The 19440-nt window shown below is 36.8% G+C and overlaps 1 protein-coding gene across 2 annotated transcripts in view; it reads right to left on the bottom strand.

Moving 5' to 3' along the window:
* Positions 1 to 19440, bottom strand: part of POU6F2 (POU class 6 homeobox 2) — a 326504-nt gene that overhangs the window by 113465 nt on the left and 193599 nt on the right. For both annotated transcript variants that reach the window (XM_058183262.1, XM_058183261.1), the window contains exon 4: positions 12045 to 12370. In XM_058183262.1, the coding sequence (XP_058039245.1) occupies positions 12045 to 12370 (326 nt within the window). The remainder of the gene's footprint in view (positions 1 to 12044; positions 12371 to 19440) is intronic.

A 19440-nucleotide genomic window follows, 5' to 3' on the forward strand; every position in this document is an offset into this window, starting at 1 on the left:
CCACCTCATATAGATGGTGGGCAGGGCTTAACTAGGGCTTATTTTGGGGGTAGGTTGTATTTTTAGGGAAACACCGTAGAAGCATTTTCTATTTTCTTTTTATTTCCACCATGGCCGCATAGAAGTTTGAAAAACAGGTAAAAAGATCTGCAAATTGGTAAAAGTCTGATTCATGTAGTGGTCACTTACATGGAGAATCAAATATCAACATGGCAGTCATGATAAATGAGTGAAATCCTGTCTATTTTTATGTACATGTGATCTATGCAATTGGGTTAGCTCTGCAAAGGCTGGGAAGACTTAAAAAACAACTGCTCCCGAGGCTCCAGTGACATCACCGCTCCTGCCGGGTGCTCTAATAGGGCACTCCGCGTTAGAAGATCGTAAAAGTCAGTGAAACAGTATAAATCACTGTTCACTGACCTTAGCATACCCTTTGGGCATAAGAGGGTTTATGCAGAGTTGTGGGGGAGTGGTAGATCTAGACAGGGGGTTTGCTCTTAAGAGCGAATTTTCCTGGATTTATGGTCCCACCGAACTTCACTATCTCCGACTTCAAACTTGTTCCTGTTTTTTTTCAGGAAAAAGGAGTAGGGGTCATTTCTGCTCAAAAGGACTTATTAAATTGATTGATTTTCTAAGCAGACGGGAATTTCACAAGCGTTCGATCTTTGAAGTAGAATCAACACGGCAAGTATACCGACTCCCTTTTTGAAACTTGAAACCTCTCTTTGTCTCTGATTAATTGACTTTTAAAATGGCGTCTGAAAGTGAAAGTGAAATTTTTTAGTACAACAAAGTAGCGTTATTTGTGGATTGTTACAAACGGAGTTCTCTTATACTGAAAGGAGTAAAGGAAAGTTGTTAAGTTTAAATTCCTGATTCTTTTGAAGACAGAATGGCAGCTAAACCTTTAAAGCCTTCTGGAAGAAGGGGATCTGAACCAAGTCTTGAGGATATATTGAAAGTACAATTAAAACTTTCTGAAGATAGGCAAAAAGAGATGATGGAGAACTTTAATGCAAAAATAATGGCAAATAGAATTTTGTCATGGAATGTTAATGGCTTGAATTCAGCTCAGAAAAGAAGGAAAATATTTCACTACTTGAAACAATTTAAAAATGATGTGATTTGCCTGCAAGAGACACATATCATATTATTAGACCAAAAATACCTAATTAACTCAAAATTAGGTAAACACTTTGTTGCTTTTGTTCCAGTTTTGGAAAAGAAGCATGGAATTGTTGTATATATCATGAAGGATATACCAGCTAAGCTAATTGAGGCAGATATTCAAGGAAGATTTATTGCTATTGAACTGATGATAGATGCAAAAAAGGCTTTGCTGATAGGTATTTATGCACCTAATCAGCAACAAGAAAAGTTTTATAAAATGTTACACGAGAGGTTGATCCTCTGGGATTATAGTTCATTTATTTTATTAGTTATGACTTGTTATATGGATGGCATGCGTATTTATTTTATGAAAAAAAAGTGGATAGGGCTTTTAAGAATCATGTGTTGAGAAGTGCTCTTTTGCGGATCTGGAAAAAATATTCTTATAAATTAGATTACAAGATTCCTATATGGGCGAGCCCCAGACATGCAATAGAGAATATAAATATAGAACAGAAACAGGAAATGATTACTTATAAAGAACTTTTGTATGCTGAAGGAGGTAGATTGCAATTAAAATCATTACAGGTATTAAATGAAGAAGGGAGGAATTATACTTGGTTTCAATATGAGCAAATAAGTGCTAGATGGAAAGAAGATCAAAAAATTGGTATAATGCAAAGGGAGGAAAATTTAATAAAGCAAATTAGAAATCAGACCCAGGAGCATATAAAGAGATTGTATAATGTGTTGCTTGAAATAGATTCGGAAAAGGATTTGGTAAAGGACTGTATGATAAAATGGGCACAGAATATTCAGGAACCAATAATGTTGGAAACATGGGAGAAAATCTGGGTTAGAAATGTTAAGTTTACACAAGCACAGAATTTAAGGGAAAATTTTTATAAGATGTTTTATAGATGGCACTTAGATCCCAAAAAATTATCATGTATGTATCCTAATATCCAAGCGAAATGTTGGAGGTGTGATTGTGATGACGCTACATATTTTCATATTTGGTGGACTTGCAAGAAAGTTAAGGCCTTTTGGATAAGAATTTGGTGGATTATTCAAAATATACTGAAGAAGAAGATAAAGTTCCTGCCACAATTTTTCCTTTTGGGAATTATAACGGATTGTACAGGGATTGAGACTAAACTGATTCTGAATTTAATAACAGCAGCAAGACTGTTGATTGGACAATACTGGAAGAAAGAAGAGGTACCTACAATAGAAGAATGGATACTGAAAGTCATTAATTTGGCTGAGATGGCTAAAATCTCAGCTTTTTTAAAAGACAATACGCAGGAAAGATATTTAATTGAATGGAAAAAATGGATTGATTATCTACAAAACAGATATCAGATTAAGAAATATCAGATTGCCTTTGAATAATTAGAAAGTTATTTTATGTAATGGGGAGGGGGTTGGGAGATGAAAAGCTTTGGATGAGGTTAATTGGATTGGAAGGGAAAATTTTATTCTATGTTTGGTTTATATATAACAATACCTTGTGATGGACCCGGGAAGCCGGGGGGGGGGGAAGGGAGGGGGGAAGGGGGTTTTCTGGGAGGGAGGGGGGAAAAAGGGGGAAAAATGTTTTTGTTTTTTTTAAACTTTTTCAATAAAATAAAATAAAAAAACAACAACTGCTCCCCGGTTGAATCCTCAGTGTAGTCATCTTCACATCACAATGCTAGACTTAGAATTTACTGCTTTGCAACTTTGCCTTGGAGGTTAAGTTTGAACTACTTTGAAATTTATTCATTCTTTTATGTTTTTATTTCTTTTTATTCCAAAAGGTAAAGTAGGAAATAAATTCTTTCATCTCATGGATTATGAATACCTGTTTAAAAAATCTCTGCGGGGTCTTTAAAGACACATGGATGGATTAATATCATGGAGAATAAGCATCCAACTGTTTTAATTACTGCATTTATCAACATTCTCAGCATAGCTGATATTCCAAAAGGAAGTCACCAGATTAGTATGCTGATGTTAACAGTGTCCACGAAAGGGAGAAATAATCAGAGTGGTAATTGTGATAATGTCATGGAAGCTTCCACAGCCCCCTTGGTTGCTCATATGTAAAAAGGGCAGATTCCACTGACTGATCTTTCACCAATTTGGGTACAATCTATCCAGTGGTGAAATGTAAAATTTGTTACTACCGGTTCTGTGGGCATGGCTTGGTGGGGGGGGCGGTAATGTGACTAGGTGGACATGGCCAACTTTTTTTTACTTTTAAAAGCATTTTTTCTACAACCTCTTCAGCAGAAGTGATTGATAAAAAAATGTTTTTAAAGGGTTCTGACGATCCCAGCTGAGTTGCCTGATCGTCAGAACCCTTTAAAAACATTTTTCTACAACCTCTTCAGCCGAAAAGATTGTAAAAAAAATGCTTATAAAGGATTCTGACAATCCCAGCTGAGCCGCGCGATCATCAAAGGCTTTTTTTTTTACTTTTAAAAGCATTTTTTTGGTCGAAGAAAAACTGCTTTTAAAAGTAAAAAAACAACAACAAACCTCTGATGATCACGCAGCTCAGCTGGACATGTTGGGGGGGGGAGGGATTTTTGCTACTGAACCACCCGCCACCATCGCTATCAGATTGGGCAATCTGGTTCGAACTGGGAGCATTTCACCTCTGAATCTATCCTTTCAGCACACTATTTGAAAACTACCCAATTAAATGGTTATATCCATTGAAACACAAATCATTTGATTAACATAATATTCTAAAGATATGCACAAAATTGAATTAAATTATTTTTCTTTTATCCAGGAAAATTTTCTTTTTCCTTGATAAATTTTCTTTTATCATCATTTGTATTGAAAACCACATTGAGAACTGGAATAATAAAGAAATAATTTTCTGTTCAAGCCTGTGTTTTAAAAAGGATAGTTAGAATTGTGTGTGTGTGTATTAAGTGTTTTTCTGTTGAACCACCTGGTCTGCCCCAATGTGGGAGGGAGCATTTTGCTTCCCTTTTGCCTTAACATTTAATCTCTCCCCTGGCTCAGCTGAAAAGGGGAGGAGAACTTGTGGCTCAGGCGTTAATATAACTGCCTAATATGGTTAATACAACTGCCTAATATGCAGGCAACACATTTACATTTAAAACATTAAAACTTTAGTAGACATATAGTTAACAGAGTTGCTTCAGAAAATGTAATTTATCTAATGTAATTTATCTGGCCACATGTTTCTATCACATGGTTGTGCGTTTGGATGCTATGTTGTATCCTTTTGAAATGACCTTTCAATACATGTTGCACATTAAATATTCTGACCTAAAATCATCAATTATTTTCATAATCAGTGAGAAAAGTAATACAACCAATTAGGCCAAAAAAGCAGAAAAATCTCCAGATCAATAATATCTATTCTGTGAGATACACATATTTGGCATAATTATAGTAATTATAATAACAACTAACCATCTGGAAAAGTAGCTGCCCCTGCTGAATTGTGTATATAGTCCTAATAAAATCACAATATGATTAATTATTGAGAAATCTGACAAGAATCATTCTGAGAATTTTGTATCTTAGCTTTTAGTCCAACACAAATATTCATTCTAATCATCCAAAAAAGTTCAAATGCTTTATTGTAGTGTAACAATACAAAACAATTCACTTTCATTATCATGGCCATTTAACACTTGATCTTGCCATGTTTCTCTTCTATTCCTTTGGTCTTTTTTATATATAAGTTTGGTCTACAAGTAAGCGTTTATATAGTATACTAGCTTCAGTGTACCTTCTTCACTGTCCTTCAAATACTCTCCCAATGTCACCCCCCTTCACTGTTTGGTCTATTTCCAACATTCCACAACCACTTTCTTTGATAAGTAAAATCTGTCAACATCATTGTTTGGATGAAGGCATGAGTAGGGCCACAGTGGCACAGTGATTAGAATACAGTACTGCAGGCTACTTCTGCTAATGGCTGGCTGCTTGCAATTTGGCAGATCAAATCTCACCAGGCTCAAGGTTGACTTAGCCTCCCATCCTTCTGAGGTGGGTAAAATGAGGACCCAGTTTGTTGGGGGCAATATATTGACTCTCTAAACCACTTAGAGAGAGCTGTAAAAGCACAGTGAAGCGATATATAAGTCTAAGTGCTATTTGTCAGAGTATGAATATTCATAGCTGGAATAGACATGGCAACAGATCAGCCAATGAGGACTGTTTGGAAACTGAAACATAGTATTTGTTTATATGGGACCATAAGAGATAGTTTGGAGTCTGGGCGTGGCTTAGACTTGCTGAACTGTATATAAGAGTTGGTTTGCCCTCTGTAATGGGAGCATCTGTATAATATATTAGCCTTGTATCTCTCTACTCTGTAATGACTTGCTTCTATGAATATGGCTTCGGTGTTCCTGATATTGTATGCTAAATTCTGCTGTTTGGTATTGTATATAAAGACGTTTCTTATATATAACTTGAACCCTACTGAAGTTCATTTAATTGTGTGTCTGATTGTGTGTGCTGCAACAAACTCTGACAAGTTATGGGCCAAGAGCACACAGAAAGACTGACTTGTGATTAAGCTATTGCTATTAATTGTCATTATTTTTGTGGTCTTCTATTTTTAGTTCTTCCTGATTACAGTCCACTATAGCTATATAGCTATATATATCTAATTATTTTATTTTATTTTAATTGCTGTATTTTTCAAAGTACAAGATGCACTCCCCCCCCCCCCATAAAAGAGGGTGAAAATTTGGGTGTTTCTTATACACCAAATGTAGCCCCGCTCATCCATTGCCCACCCTGAAAATGGGGCGCATGGAGGCGGCAACAGGCTATGGCAATCCCTGAAGCCTGAAACAGCTGATCTTCGGGAGGCTGATCCAACCAAAAATCAGCTGCTTGTGCTAATCAGGCTGTGCTGAAGCTGAAATTGAAATGGGCTGTTTGCTGCAAGGAGGCAAATTGCTGGGAGGTAGAGGCAGATTTTTTTTTTCTTGTTTTCCTCCCCAAAAAAGGTAGGTACATCTTATAGTCCAGAGCATCTTATACTCCGAAAAGTATGGTATTATTCTAATTTTATGTCGTTCAGGGGAAATAGTCCATCTTATAGGAGAAATAGTCAGCATAAAAATTGAATAAATAAATAAATTGAATAAAAAAACCTGAATAAATAAATAAATAATAAATAAATAAAAATCTAATGACTGGAACTACCCAATGTTAATTGCCTTGACGGTATTTTTTCCAGTGAGTTTGGATTGTAATCTTTAGTCTCAATCTTTAGTCTCATCATGTATTCATTACTAATCTTGTTCTTACCTTCAGTTTTTATTATTATGGTTTTTAGGGCATGTCAAATTTTTCAATTTTCAATTTCCAAACATTATTGGTGCTCAAATGTTGTGACATGCCATGGGGATTGTAAAGATATTTTGGTTACTTTAATATAATTTAGATTGCTTGGTAAATAACTACATAAATATCATAACTTTTTAACATTCTGTTTGTTTCATTGGTTCATCACACAGTCAGCCAGATGTTTAGACTTGATTTGGAATTTTTGTCCACCTATCAAGTGCTTCCCAAATTTCTGGAATCAGAAAATGTTGTTTGAGGATGGTAAAGGTATTGTCATAGGATATAATCTGTTCCAAGTAAAACTGCCTTTTGCAAAGAAGGACCCATAACTAAGGCTGATTATCAGCAGATTATCCAGAACATGCAAATATGAAGTCAGGAAAGCAAAGGCTCAAAATAAACTAAAACTTGCTACAGAAGTCAAAGATAATAAAAAAAGTTTCTTCCAACATATTAATAACAAGAAAAAAGTCAAGGAAATAGTAGGTCCACTAAAGAGAGAAGATGGCAAGGAAGTAACAAGAAGTAGGGAGAAAGCAGAGTTGCTTAACTTATTCTATGCCTCAGTCTTCACACGAAAAGAAATTATAGTCCAATGTACCCAAAAAGCTACTCTAAAAGACAAACCAGAAATGAAAATTAAAACAAGCAAGAAAATGGAAAAAGAACACCTATCTGACCTTGATGAATATAAATCACCAAGACCTGACATGTTACACACCAGAGTACACACCAGATTACACACCAGAGTTCTGAAGGAGCTGGCAGATATTATCTCAGAACCACTATATCAAATCTTTTAAAAATTCTGGAGCACAGGGGAAATACTTGAGGATTGGAAAAGGGCTGATGTGGTTCCCATCTTCAAGAAAGGAAAAAAAAAACAGGCCCAGGAAACTACAGACCAATTAGTCTAATATCAATAGGACCGGGTTAGGACCGGGTTATTTACGGGACCCCCTGCTGCCACCGATTGCCTCCCATCGACCAATGCACTCCCATAGGGAGGGTCTCCTCAGGGTGCCATCGGTCAGACAATGTTGACTGGCGACCCCCAGGGGGAGGGCCTTCTCTGTGGGGGCTCCTGCCCTCTGGAACGAGCTGCCTCCAGGGTTACGTTGACCTGACCTCCGGACCTTTCGAAGCGAGCTCCAGACATTTTTGTTCCATCGCGCAGGGCTTGCCTAATAGTTTTAATGGGGGCTTTTATTTGAGTTTTATTAGAGTTTTAATTATTAGCTAAATTGAATCAGCTTTTTAATAATGTTTTAATTTTTGTATTCTTGTTTTTACTTTGCTGTAAACCGCCCTGAGTCCTTTGGGAGAAGGGCGGTATATAAATCAAAATAATAAATAAAATAAATAAATAAATAAATACCTGGGAAGATCCTGGAAAAGATAATAAAAAATAGATCTGCGAACAATTAGAAGCAAATAAAATTATAACTAGTACCCAGCATAGGTTTGTTAAAAACTGATCATGCCAAACGAAGCTTATTTCAATTCAAAAGTCATTTCATAAAGTCATAAAATTAGTAGACCAGCAAAATGCTATGGACATAGTAAACTTAGATTTCAGTAAGGCATTTGACATAGTAGACAACAATCTACTTCTTGGTAAGATAGAAAAATGTGGAATAGACAACATCACTACCTGGTATTGTAACTGACTGGCAAACAGTACTTAACAAGTAGTCCTTACATCCACATGGAAAGAAGTAAGTAGTGGAGTACCACAAGGCTCCATTTTAGGCCCGGTACTTTTCAATATCTTTATAAATGACTTAGATGAGGGAATAGAAGGGGAACTCATCAAATTTGCAGATGATACTAAACTGGCAGGAATAGCCAACACCTCAGAAGACAAACTTGGGATTCAAAAAGATATTGACAAACTTGAACAATGGGCCCTATCCAACAAGATGAATTTTAATGTGGAGAAAAGCAAATTTAGGCAGGAAAATTATTTTTCAAAGCACTAGAGGGCAGGACAAGAAATATTGGTTGGAAACTGGTCAAAGAGAGAAGCAACCTGGAAATAAGGAGAAACTTCCTAACAGTAAGGACAATTAACCAGTGGAACAGCTTGCCGCAGAAATCATGGCTGCTCCATCACTGGAGGTTTTTAAGAAGAGACTGGACAATAACTTGTCTAAAATTGTGTGGGTTGTCCTGCTTGAGCAGTGGGCTGGACTAGAAAACCTCCAAGGTCCCTTCCAGCTCCTGTGCTGTCCTGTGTTGTGCTGTGCTGTCCTACCCTACCCTACCCTACTCTATTAACTGATAGTGATTTTACTAATCATGATGGTTTCAAGTAGTGCTCCAGTTGTTTTGGGATTGCATCCAAGGTGTTGTTAGTATTAATATTACCTTTGTTTTCTTTTGACCCAGTAATTCTATTTTCAGGTCTTTATTATATATAAGACCAGTTGAAACCTAAAATCCAAGTCCTAACCAAAGAAGCATCTAAGAATATAGGAAAGTAGGGTGGTGAGGGTTTTTTTGTTTTTGTTTTGTAAAAATTTGTATTTTGGTCCAATAAAATTAATATTTCCAGAGTTAATATTGTTTTGCTATTGTTACGCTTTCAAGATAACGCTGAGACCTAGTGACTGCCATGACTAGTTTCTGTTTTCTCAGCAAGATTTTGGAATTAGTTTGCCAATGGAAAAAAAATTTCAACGATCGTGCGGAACTTTTTTTTTACTTTTTAAAGCATTTTTTTTACTATTGGTTTGGGTGAATAGATTGTAAAAAAATGTTTAAAAAGGTTCCGAAGATCAGCTGTGACAATCAGCTGTGCCGCGCAATCATCGGAACTTTTTTTTTACTTCTTAAAGCATTTTTTTACTACCTATTGCCCAAACCGGTATTTTTGTGTAAGTGTAATTGTTTGCTCTCTCTGACACTGTGAGGTTCTTGCTTGTTGCAGGGGCCATTTTGTGTGAAGTCCAGCTGCTTTTGCATTGTGTGTGACTCAGTTGTGTAGCTTTTGTGTTATTTTTGTGTAAAGTGGAATAGTTGGTTTTCCTGGTCACATGGCCAGCAAGCCACACCTATTCAGTCACATGACCACCAAGCCACGCCCATTAAGCTGTGCCACCAAGCCATGCTCACAGAACCAGTAGGGAAAAGTTTTGAATTTCACAACTGGTCTCCAGGCCTTCTGATACCTTAAGCATACACTGGCTGTCATTACAAACACACACATATACACCTTTAATATATATGCTAGTCGTTCGAGTTTGAATAAGACATACTTTTGTGTAGTTCATCTGCAGACATGAAAATATGCCTGCAGTTTCAGTCTAGAAATGGAGAATCTAGCACAATGAAGACACTGAAAGTCCATTAATGTAGTAACTGTGGATGTTGTTCTGCGGCATTGGTCACCAGTCTCCAGGTTATATCTTGGTGCCTTAAGTACTACACCAAACTGGCTGTCATTATATATAAACACACATGCTTGCATGCATATGATAAAGATAATATACAGCTAGGTGACCCCAACTACTGATGTTATGCAAGAACAATTTTAATGTATTTTTTTATGAGCAATTGAAATAGTCTGCAGTAATGTTATCTGCATTCTTGGGGACAGTGTCATGAAGAATAATTTTGTTAAGAAGATGATAGAACATTTTGTGATTTCTGTAATAATTATTCAGATCTAAATACACTACCATGCAAAAGGAAAGTGATTAATTCATAAAAAGTAATCTTAGGAGTCCAAGGTCTAAAACTGATTGTTAGCCCTTAATGTATGTTCTCATTCAGTCAATGTCAAAATTTATTTCTCCATAGTCAGATTTCAAACTACCTCCTTATCCCTGAAACTTCATCCATGTAGGCATTCACTATTTGTGGCAAATATCTGAGTAATGCAACTGCATGATAGGCAATTCTTATATATAAATGAAATTTTCCAATTCCCTCTTCTATAAAATGAATATATCTAAACTTATGCTGTGGCCAGGAAGAAAACAGTTTTGCTTGTTCTTGAACTATGTGACATGTAGAAATCAACTGGTAAAACTTGTCATGACATTGACATAATCATCACCAAGGGATAATTTATTATCAAAGAGACAATGAAAGGAACCAGTGAAAAAGCTGTCATTCTAAATAACCAGAATGCCCATTTCTACCTAGCTAGCTTTTACTTGAATGTGTACTTTTTTTCTTTCCTCATCTAATGAGAAAATTATTGTTTTCTTTGGAAACAATTTTCCTTTCAAGCATAACAGGAGTTTACTTCTGCTAAAAAGGTGTATCAGCATTGTACCACCAAAAACATCTGGAACCTATAGATTAATCAAAGTATTTACTTAGAGCCAAAGAATAATCAGTGAAATACACTTACACTAAATCCACAATACTTACCACTAAACTTATTTTATACGCAGTTTAAATGATATATTTAATGAATTAGAGGTATCCCTGAGTACTTAATGCCCTCTAGTTTAATGCTCTTCAATCCAATACTCTGGAATTCAGGAAATTTCAAACATTTTTTGGAAGGTAAAAATCATCCAGTCACAATTTCCCTTTTAGGTGTCCCTGTTTGGCTTTTTGACTATCATTCATTATATTGGATTTATTTGTTGAAAATATAAAAGAGACATTTGGCAAAATGTGGGGTAGGATTTTCCAGATGTTATTTACCCTCCTTATCTCCAAGTAACGTATCTATTTTAAAAATATCAAAACTGCTGTTACTCTTGTTTATGTTTAATCTGGAATACTTCTGTAGTTCTGAATGCTGATATAATTTTTTTCTCCTTTAGTATGTTACTTCATTTTCCAAGCAGGTATAAATAAGAATGTATCACTTAAACCTCTGGAACAAATAGGAGATGGAGCAGTTGATATAATTGATAAAGATCAATTTGTTGGAAGAAAGAAAGGGTCTTCTTCCCTCCAATTTGCATTTTGACCACAAGATAAATATAAATTTTTTAGATGGTGATGGGCACCAGAGTTTCTTAAAATTAAATAGAGCAAACTTGAAGAAAAAAGACATTCATTAAGTTTTTATCAAACCCATTTCTACTATATACTTTTTAATCTATCACTTTATTTATTAGAAAGCCCACATTAAGTCCAATATAAAGATAAAATTAGAATGGGAGGGAAAAGAATTCATAATTTCTACTCTTGGCCCTCTGAAGGAAGGACAGTTTAATATGAAACAGATGAAGGAAAACCACCATCCCTACTTCAAATGTGAAATATACTGGGATGAAATATCTGAGTCCAAAGACTATTGTGAAGTCAAAATATAATTGTATGTATATGTGCATGGGGAGCATATAAACATCTTAAAAATATGGAAATGCTAAAGATGATAAAATAAGAGTAATGCCAGTTACTCATTGAATAAAAAAACAAGTGATTCAGAATTTTGGCCATAATATGCTGATCATAATGCTTACATTATGCAAAACAAAATCAGGCCACACTGAGAAAAGGTAGAAATCATTCACTACCACCATTGAAAAGTGATAGAAACCATTCAAATAAAAGACAGATGAGATAAACAACGGTGAATAAAGTAACAGACAGCAAGCAGATTATCTAACACTTACCTGGAGGGGGTTTGAGGATGTGAGTGAAGAGGGAAGACCATGACCTGGAGGGAGGTTGGTCTTTGTGGGGGAGCTTGAAGTTTGGTGAACTGGAGCTGGTGGATTTTGATTCTGAGGCTGTTGCTGTGATGGTGGTGGTGGAGGTGGAGGGTGCTGTTGCTGTTGAGGCAGTTGTGGCTGTGTTGGTTGCTGCTGGGATTGACTAGCTTGTCCCTGTGCTTGCTGGCTAATTTGGCTCTGCTGCTGTTGCTGTTGTTGTTGTTGCTGCTGCTGGAATTGTTGAAGATGCTGGAGCTGCTGGAGTTGGGAATTCAGGGATGAGGTAGCTATAAGTGATTTAAAAAATCAAGCTGGAGTTACAAATGATTCTTTATAAAATTATAAATGATGATATCTATTTCTGGAATCTCTACAAATAAAATCTGAAATGGTCAAAGACAGGAAACGCTGAAGTAAATTGGAACAAAGATGGACTGCTTGAGACCAGATTCAAGAAAATGGTACAGTACTGCTTCAATTCTCAAATCTTCTAGTCAATGCAGCCAATGGTTTTGCTAGGACCCGAATCAGTGGTGGGATTCAAATAATTTAACAACCAGTTCTCTGCCCTAATCACTGGGTTGATAGGCATGGCTGGGTGGTCATGTGACTGAGTGGACATGGCTAACTCCACGTCACTCACGTCAAGGGCACCTCACCTCATCTGACCTCTCCTAACCATGACTGCCCCTTCCCCTCCCAACCACTCCTTGTCATGCCCAGCCTCTCCTCTCCTCACCCAGCCTCTCCTCACTAGTGGCTCGCCTTGCCCGGCCCCTCGCCTCACCTCCCAGACACTCGCCTCATCTAGGTAAGCCCCACTTGCTTGGAAACAAAACTCCTCCTTCCCCTTGTGCTAGAGTCAGTGCTAACATTATAATGGCATTGTAAGTATCTTAAACCATTGCTTACTGACATTCTCTACTTCACATATGGGTGGTAGTAACAAGTTCAACCCCCAGCTCAGTGCAGAAGCCATTACAGCCTGTATGACAGATGACCATACAATCTATATTCAAAAATTTCCAGTGAAGAAAAACTAGCACAATCTATAATAGTTTAACCACTAATCAAGAGCTTGTAAGTCGAGTCATCTGTAGCCTGAATATACTACCTTGTATATTCCTTGAATTCTTTATATCATTGATTCTAGTTCAGCCCACTGGGTCAATAGAAAATAAATCCCATGCTGTCTTCCAAATGACAGCCCTTTACATAGCTGAAAACTATTATCATATCTTTCTTTGGGCATCTCTTCTGTATGTTAAACATCTATAAACTGCTTTTTATATTGCTTGGTTTTCAGATCAGTTACCATTGTAATACTCCTCTTCTAAATTTGCTCCAATTTATAATTGCTCTTTTTATTTATATCTCACCTTTATTATTTTTCCTAACACAAAGCAGTTAACATATCAAAAACAACCTTCTCCTCCTGTTTTCCCTACAACAACATCCCTATGAGGTGAGATGGGCTGAGAGAGAGTGACTGGCCCAAAGTCATCTAGCTGGCCTTCATGGCTAAGGCAAGACTTGAATTCACAATGTCTTGCTTTCTAGCTGGTGCCTTAACCACTAGGCCGAACTGATTTGTAACCAGAACAGGACATAGTATTCCAAGTAGGATTTAATCAAGGAAGAGCACATTTGGGACAGTTACTGCCCATGATGTGGACATTAGGTCTTGCAGATGTACTTTAAAGTTTCATTCGCCTTTGTAGCATCTATTTTACCCTACTGGTACATATCGAATTTGTGATAAACAAGAATCAGATTCCTTTCACATGAATTGCCACAAAGTCTCCCCATCTTATACTTCTGCCTATCCAGATGCAGAAGTTTATGTTTCTCAACTGACTTCCATCTTATTTATTTCAGCACACTCAAGATTGTCTAGGTTTTTTGTTTTTAATTCCTTCTCTCCTCTTAAGTATTAACCCTCTAGCTTTTAGGTCTCCTAAACATTGATTTATTCTCCTCATACAAATCACTGATAAAAATATAACAAGGCATAAGACAGAGCTCTGTGGAACCTCACAACAAAGTGGAACCATTACAATCACTCTTAGAGTGTGGTTATTCAGCCAACTTTCTCAAAGGAGGATATAAATTTAGTTTGAATGACATCAAAAACAGAGTATACTGGTTAAGTTCACAAAATACAGTGAACCACAGACAATTATTTTTTTAGCCTACTATAGGTGGGAACAGGGACGCAGTGGCTCCGTGGCTAAGATGCTGAGCTTGTCGATTGAAAGGTCGGCAGTTCAGCGGTTTAAATCCCTAGTGAGCTCCCATTACTTGTCCCAGCTTCTGCCAACTTAGCAGTTCGAAAACACATTAAAAATGCAAGTAGAAAAATGGGGACCATCTTTGGTGGGAAGGTAACAGCGTTCCGTGCGCCTTTGATGTTTAGTCATGGTGGCCACATGACCACGGAGACGTCTTTGGACAGCGCTGGCTCTTCGGCTTTGAAACGGAGATGAGCACTGCCCCCTAGAGTTGGGAATGACTAGCACATATGTGCGAGGGGAACCTTTACCTTTACCTTAAGTTAGGAATCCAACCATAACCTTGTAACAGGTATTTTTTACATTCATGATTCCCCTCCCCCATGTTGAAGGTGATGAATGGCTTAGCTAAATACCTGATCATCACTTGATGACTCAAGTGATAACCAGGAGTTGAGCTTTCCCATAGCTACTGTAGGGTTAAACTTTTATCCCTAACCCAACCCTCTGCTATATAACTTCCATAATTTTTATTTTATTTTTTTATTTTTGTCACAACAGTATATTGTTGTGCATAAGCATGAAAATAACTTATATATATATATATATATATATATATATATATATATATATATATATATATATATATATATATATATATATATATATATATATTTGTTTTCTGAGGTTTTCGCGGGTGTTTGTATGTAGGTCTTTGGTTATTCGGGTTTTCTCCCATGTAAAATTGGAAGTGTCTTGGCGACGTTTTGATGAAGTCTCATTCGTCATCTTCAGGCTTCAGCTTCGTGCTTCTGGGAGCAATGTGTGATTGCAGCTGTTTCTTCCTTTTTAACTGCTAGTGGGGGTTTGAACTGATTGGGTTGGAGCTTGGCTGTGCTCTGATTGGATGGGGTTTTTTTGTGCTCTGATTGGCTGGGGGTGTGTCCTGTTTGGGTGGGGGCTTGGTTGTGCTCAGATTAGTCTGAGTTGCAGGGGGATTTGAGCTGGTGAGCTGCACTGCTGCTGTATATATATATATATATGTAGATCTTTGGTTATTCGGGTTTTCTCCCGCGTAAAATTGGAAGTCTCATTTGTCATCTTCAGGCTTCAGCTTCGTGCTTCTGGGAGCAATGTGTGATCGCAGCTGTTTCTTCCTTTTTGTAGTGGGATTCATTTTTTGAGTAGGGCTAGTTTCCAGATGTGTGGTAGGCAGGAGGTATTGTCACGTTTATTCATATTATGGGGATGTTTCTCTATTTTGATTGCTTCCATAAATATTCTCTTGTGGTAGTGTTCAATATTGGAGATTAATTTGGTTCTTTCAAAATCATGTCATGTCCTGTTGCTTTAAGGTGTTGGAAAAGAGAAGAAGTTTTTTCTTCTTTTCTGACTGCATTCTTGTGTTTAGCTATGCATGCATTTATTCTCCTATTAGTTTGTTCGGTGTCTTGGTTTTTGGGCTGAGTGTCTCTTTGGATTAGGTTTGTGATTGTGTTTCTTTGGAATCCGGTATATATATATTAGAGAAATAGAGAGGAGAGATAGAATAGAAATAGAGAATAGAGAAATAGAAATAGAGAATAGAAATAGAGATCTTCAGGCTGGTGTTTGCAGCTTCATGATTCTAGGAATAATGTGTGATCGCAGCTGTTTCTTCCTTTTAACTGCTAGTGGGGGTTTGAACTGATTGGTTGGGAGCTTGGCTGTGCTCTGATTGGACGGTGGGGTTGGCTGTGCTCTGATTGGATGGGGGTGTTTGGGTGGGCGGGGGTTTGGTTGTGCTCAGGTTAGTCTGAGTTGCAGGGGGATTTGAGTTGGTGAACGTCGCTAAGACACTTCCAATTTTATGCGGGGAAAAACCTAAATAACCAAAGACCTACATACAAACACCCGCGAAAATCTCAGAACACAAACACACACACAACACACACACACACACACACACACACACATTTGTTTTCATAGGTTTTCACGGGTATAAGTATGCAGGTTTTGATATGTTCGGGTCTTTTCCCGTGTAAGATTGGAAGTATTTAGGCAACGTTTCGATGAGATCTCACTCATCATCTTCAGTCTTTGGCTTTGATCTTTGTTCTTATGTGAGCAAAGTTCTTTGCTCACATAAGAACAAAGCCAATTCTTTCACATTCCAACTTCTACCTCTTGTTTCTAACCATTGATAGAATCCATTCCATGTAGCATCTGTATCTCCTTTATCTTTTATTTTTAGTGTTAGTCTGGCCATTTCTGCACAGACTAATATTTTCCTTATCATCTGCTCCTCTGAAAGGGTATTTTTGCTCTTCCACTGTTCTGCATACACAATTCTTGCTGTGGTCAAGATGTGTAATATTAGGTATATTGTCCCTTTATTATAGCCATCTGATATAATGCTTAATAAAAATAATTCTGGCTTAAACTCTATATGTTGTCTAGTCATTTTTAAAAACCACATATGAATTTGTATCCAAAATTTCCTTGCCTTTATACAGGTCCACTACATGTGGCAATATGTACCAGGTATTTGTTTACATTTCCAATAGTTTGGGGACATATTGCTAAACATTTTGGCCAACTTTGCCAGGGGCAGATGCCATCTATAAAACATTTTATAGAGATTTTCCTTATATGATGTGGCCATTGTCAGTTTCCAATTTCTCTCCCAAAGCTTTTGCCATTTATCCAAATCTATATTATATCCAAAAATTTTAGCCCATCCTATCATCATCTCTTTAACTTGTTCTTCTTCCATTTTATAATTTAATAAATAATTGTATAGCATCCTTATCAATTTGTCATCAGTCCACACTAATATCTTGTCCAATGTTGTTAGTTCTCTATAAAAACTCCATGTTTTCACATCTTTCACATAACACAATTGTATCAGCAGGTGCGACCACCACTCTAATCCCACCCCTTGGTCTTTTAGTTCTAATCTGGTTTTCAATTCACCATTCTCATTTAATATATCCTTATAAGAAACATTTTTTTTCCCAAATTTATAAGATTTGGGTGTATCAGTGCTTCTAAGGTGGAGAGCCAGATTGGTATTTCTCTATAGTTTTGTTGTTTAATTTTGTCACACACTGATAACAATGTTTTTCTTACATAATATCTTTGGAAATATTAATGTATTTCTCCCATACTAGATAAACTCATGCCACCCTAGTTGAAGGTCGTGTCCCTCCAAAAATAATAGTCTGTATGCTCAACATTATACACTCTTTCATCCATGTGAGTGCTTGGTGGTACAATTCCCAGTCAGACAGACCAAAACCTCCTTTCCCTTTTGACTCTTGCAGTAGTTTCAGTAGTGATATTATGTTTAGATTCAAGCTTTGTAATTTATTGATGGTTTTCTTCCTTTTCATGGATGAGTTCAATCTGTTGATGTTTAATGGTAGTATCTTAAGATCTTCTTGCATTGTTCTATCTATATCTGGGTCTTATACCCCTTGTTGTTTGTATTTCTCTCAGTTCCTTGGGTCTTGCTCTCTGTTGTCCCTTTTATCTTTTTCACTTTCCTTTTGCTGTGGTTTCTTTTCTTCTGTAGCAGGAATCCTTTGATCTCTATCTTCTATTGCTTCCCTCTCTTCCAGTTTCTCTTCAGTACCAAAATGCTGATTGTAAAATTCCATCGCTTTATTCAGCGAGTCCACTCTATGTCTCTTTTCACGCCATGTGACCAGTATTCTTTCTTGAGTCAACCATCTGAAATTGATGTGATACTTAATCAACAACATAGTTAAAAATTGGTACAGCTTCTGCAACTCTCTAACTCTTCTTGGGACATGTTTTAGAACTACCAATTGTTTCGCTTTATACTGTATTGGCTGTATTATACTCTTATCTTGTTAAGCACTTTGTCTCTCATCGATTTCTTCACAAATCTTATGTGGCCTCCTTTGGTAGATTGTGTCCTTTTGCATAGTTCATAGGTATTCTATATGTTACATCGATTTCTATCAGCATCTCTTCTTTCTCTGTCCCTAATGCCTTTGCTAGTAACTCTGACATAGCATCTGTTAAGTCTTCCCCTTTTTCTTCTTCCATATTCTGGAATCTCAGATAATGTGCTGCTTTTTCTGACTCTAGCAGCATTACTGTGATTTCTAACTCTTTATTTTCCTGGGTTAGTCTATCGTTTATTTCATCTACTCTTTTTTTTTTCTTTCTCCATCATCTCTTCTATTTCCTGCATTTTTTGTTTGTTTTTTGTAATCAATTGCTGGAGGTTTTCAAACTTTTCATCCATCTTTTCTTTTAATTCTCCCATGTCATTTCTTACTTCTCCTATTTCTCTCTTCATTTCATTGTGGCTTTTTGTCATGGATTCAATTAGAGCATAGTCTGCAATTCCTTAAATGAATTTGATCTCTCCCTTTGCAACGTATCTTCTATTGACCTCTGATTGGATGGGCTTGAGGTGGCTGATAATGGTGTTGAGGCAGGTTTCCTCCCTATCCCTATTTTTGTTAGGTTTGTAGTGCTTGTCATGGTCAACAATTTTACCTCAGATTTTTTTTTGTATCCAACACCACCTTTTAACACATATATAATCCTCCAGCACCCCAATCTCGCTTGAGCTATAGATATAGACAAAGATGTAAACAACTTTCAGATCCAATCCCGCTTCAGTCCTCTATTTGGACCATTCTTTTTGTAATCCACAATGTTTTATATGCAATTAGAAGATGATAACAACAACAACAATAACAACAACAACAATAATAATAAATAGTAGTAATAGTAATGAGCTCAGAATAGGAAAAAGAAATTTGAAATTCAAGAGGGACCACTCTGTTTGTCTTTAGTGTTCTGCTTTATCTGTCCAATAGTATTATGAGCTTCAGTGTCTCAGTATTCCAAAAAACTGGACCCAGGCAGCACCTAGCCTTAGTCCACATTATCTATAATCCACTACCAGTCAGCCAAAGTTCTAGGTTATAAGCTATCCAGGAACAGAGAGAGAAACAAAGAAGGGGTATTCGTCATTTCCACCGTCCTTTAGTTATATATACTTTGCCCAGTAGATGTCCTCCCTGTCCATACTTCTCTGCTTAGAGTGGTTTATATGTCAATGCGAGAAGGGAAAACCATTTTATTTTCCCTATTTTAACTCA

This window comes from Ahaetulla prasina, chromosome 4 (assembly GCF_028640845.1).
Source record: "Ahaetulla prasina isolate Xishuangbanna chromosome 4, ASM2864084v1, whole genome shotgun sequence".
In the NCBI taxonomy this organism is placed as follows: domain Eukaryota; kingdom Metazoa; phylum Chordata; class Lepidosauria; order Squamata; family Colubridae; genus Ahaetulla; species Ahaetulla prasina.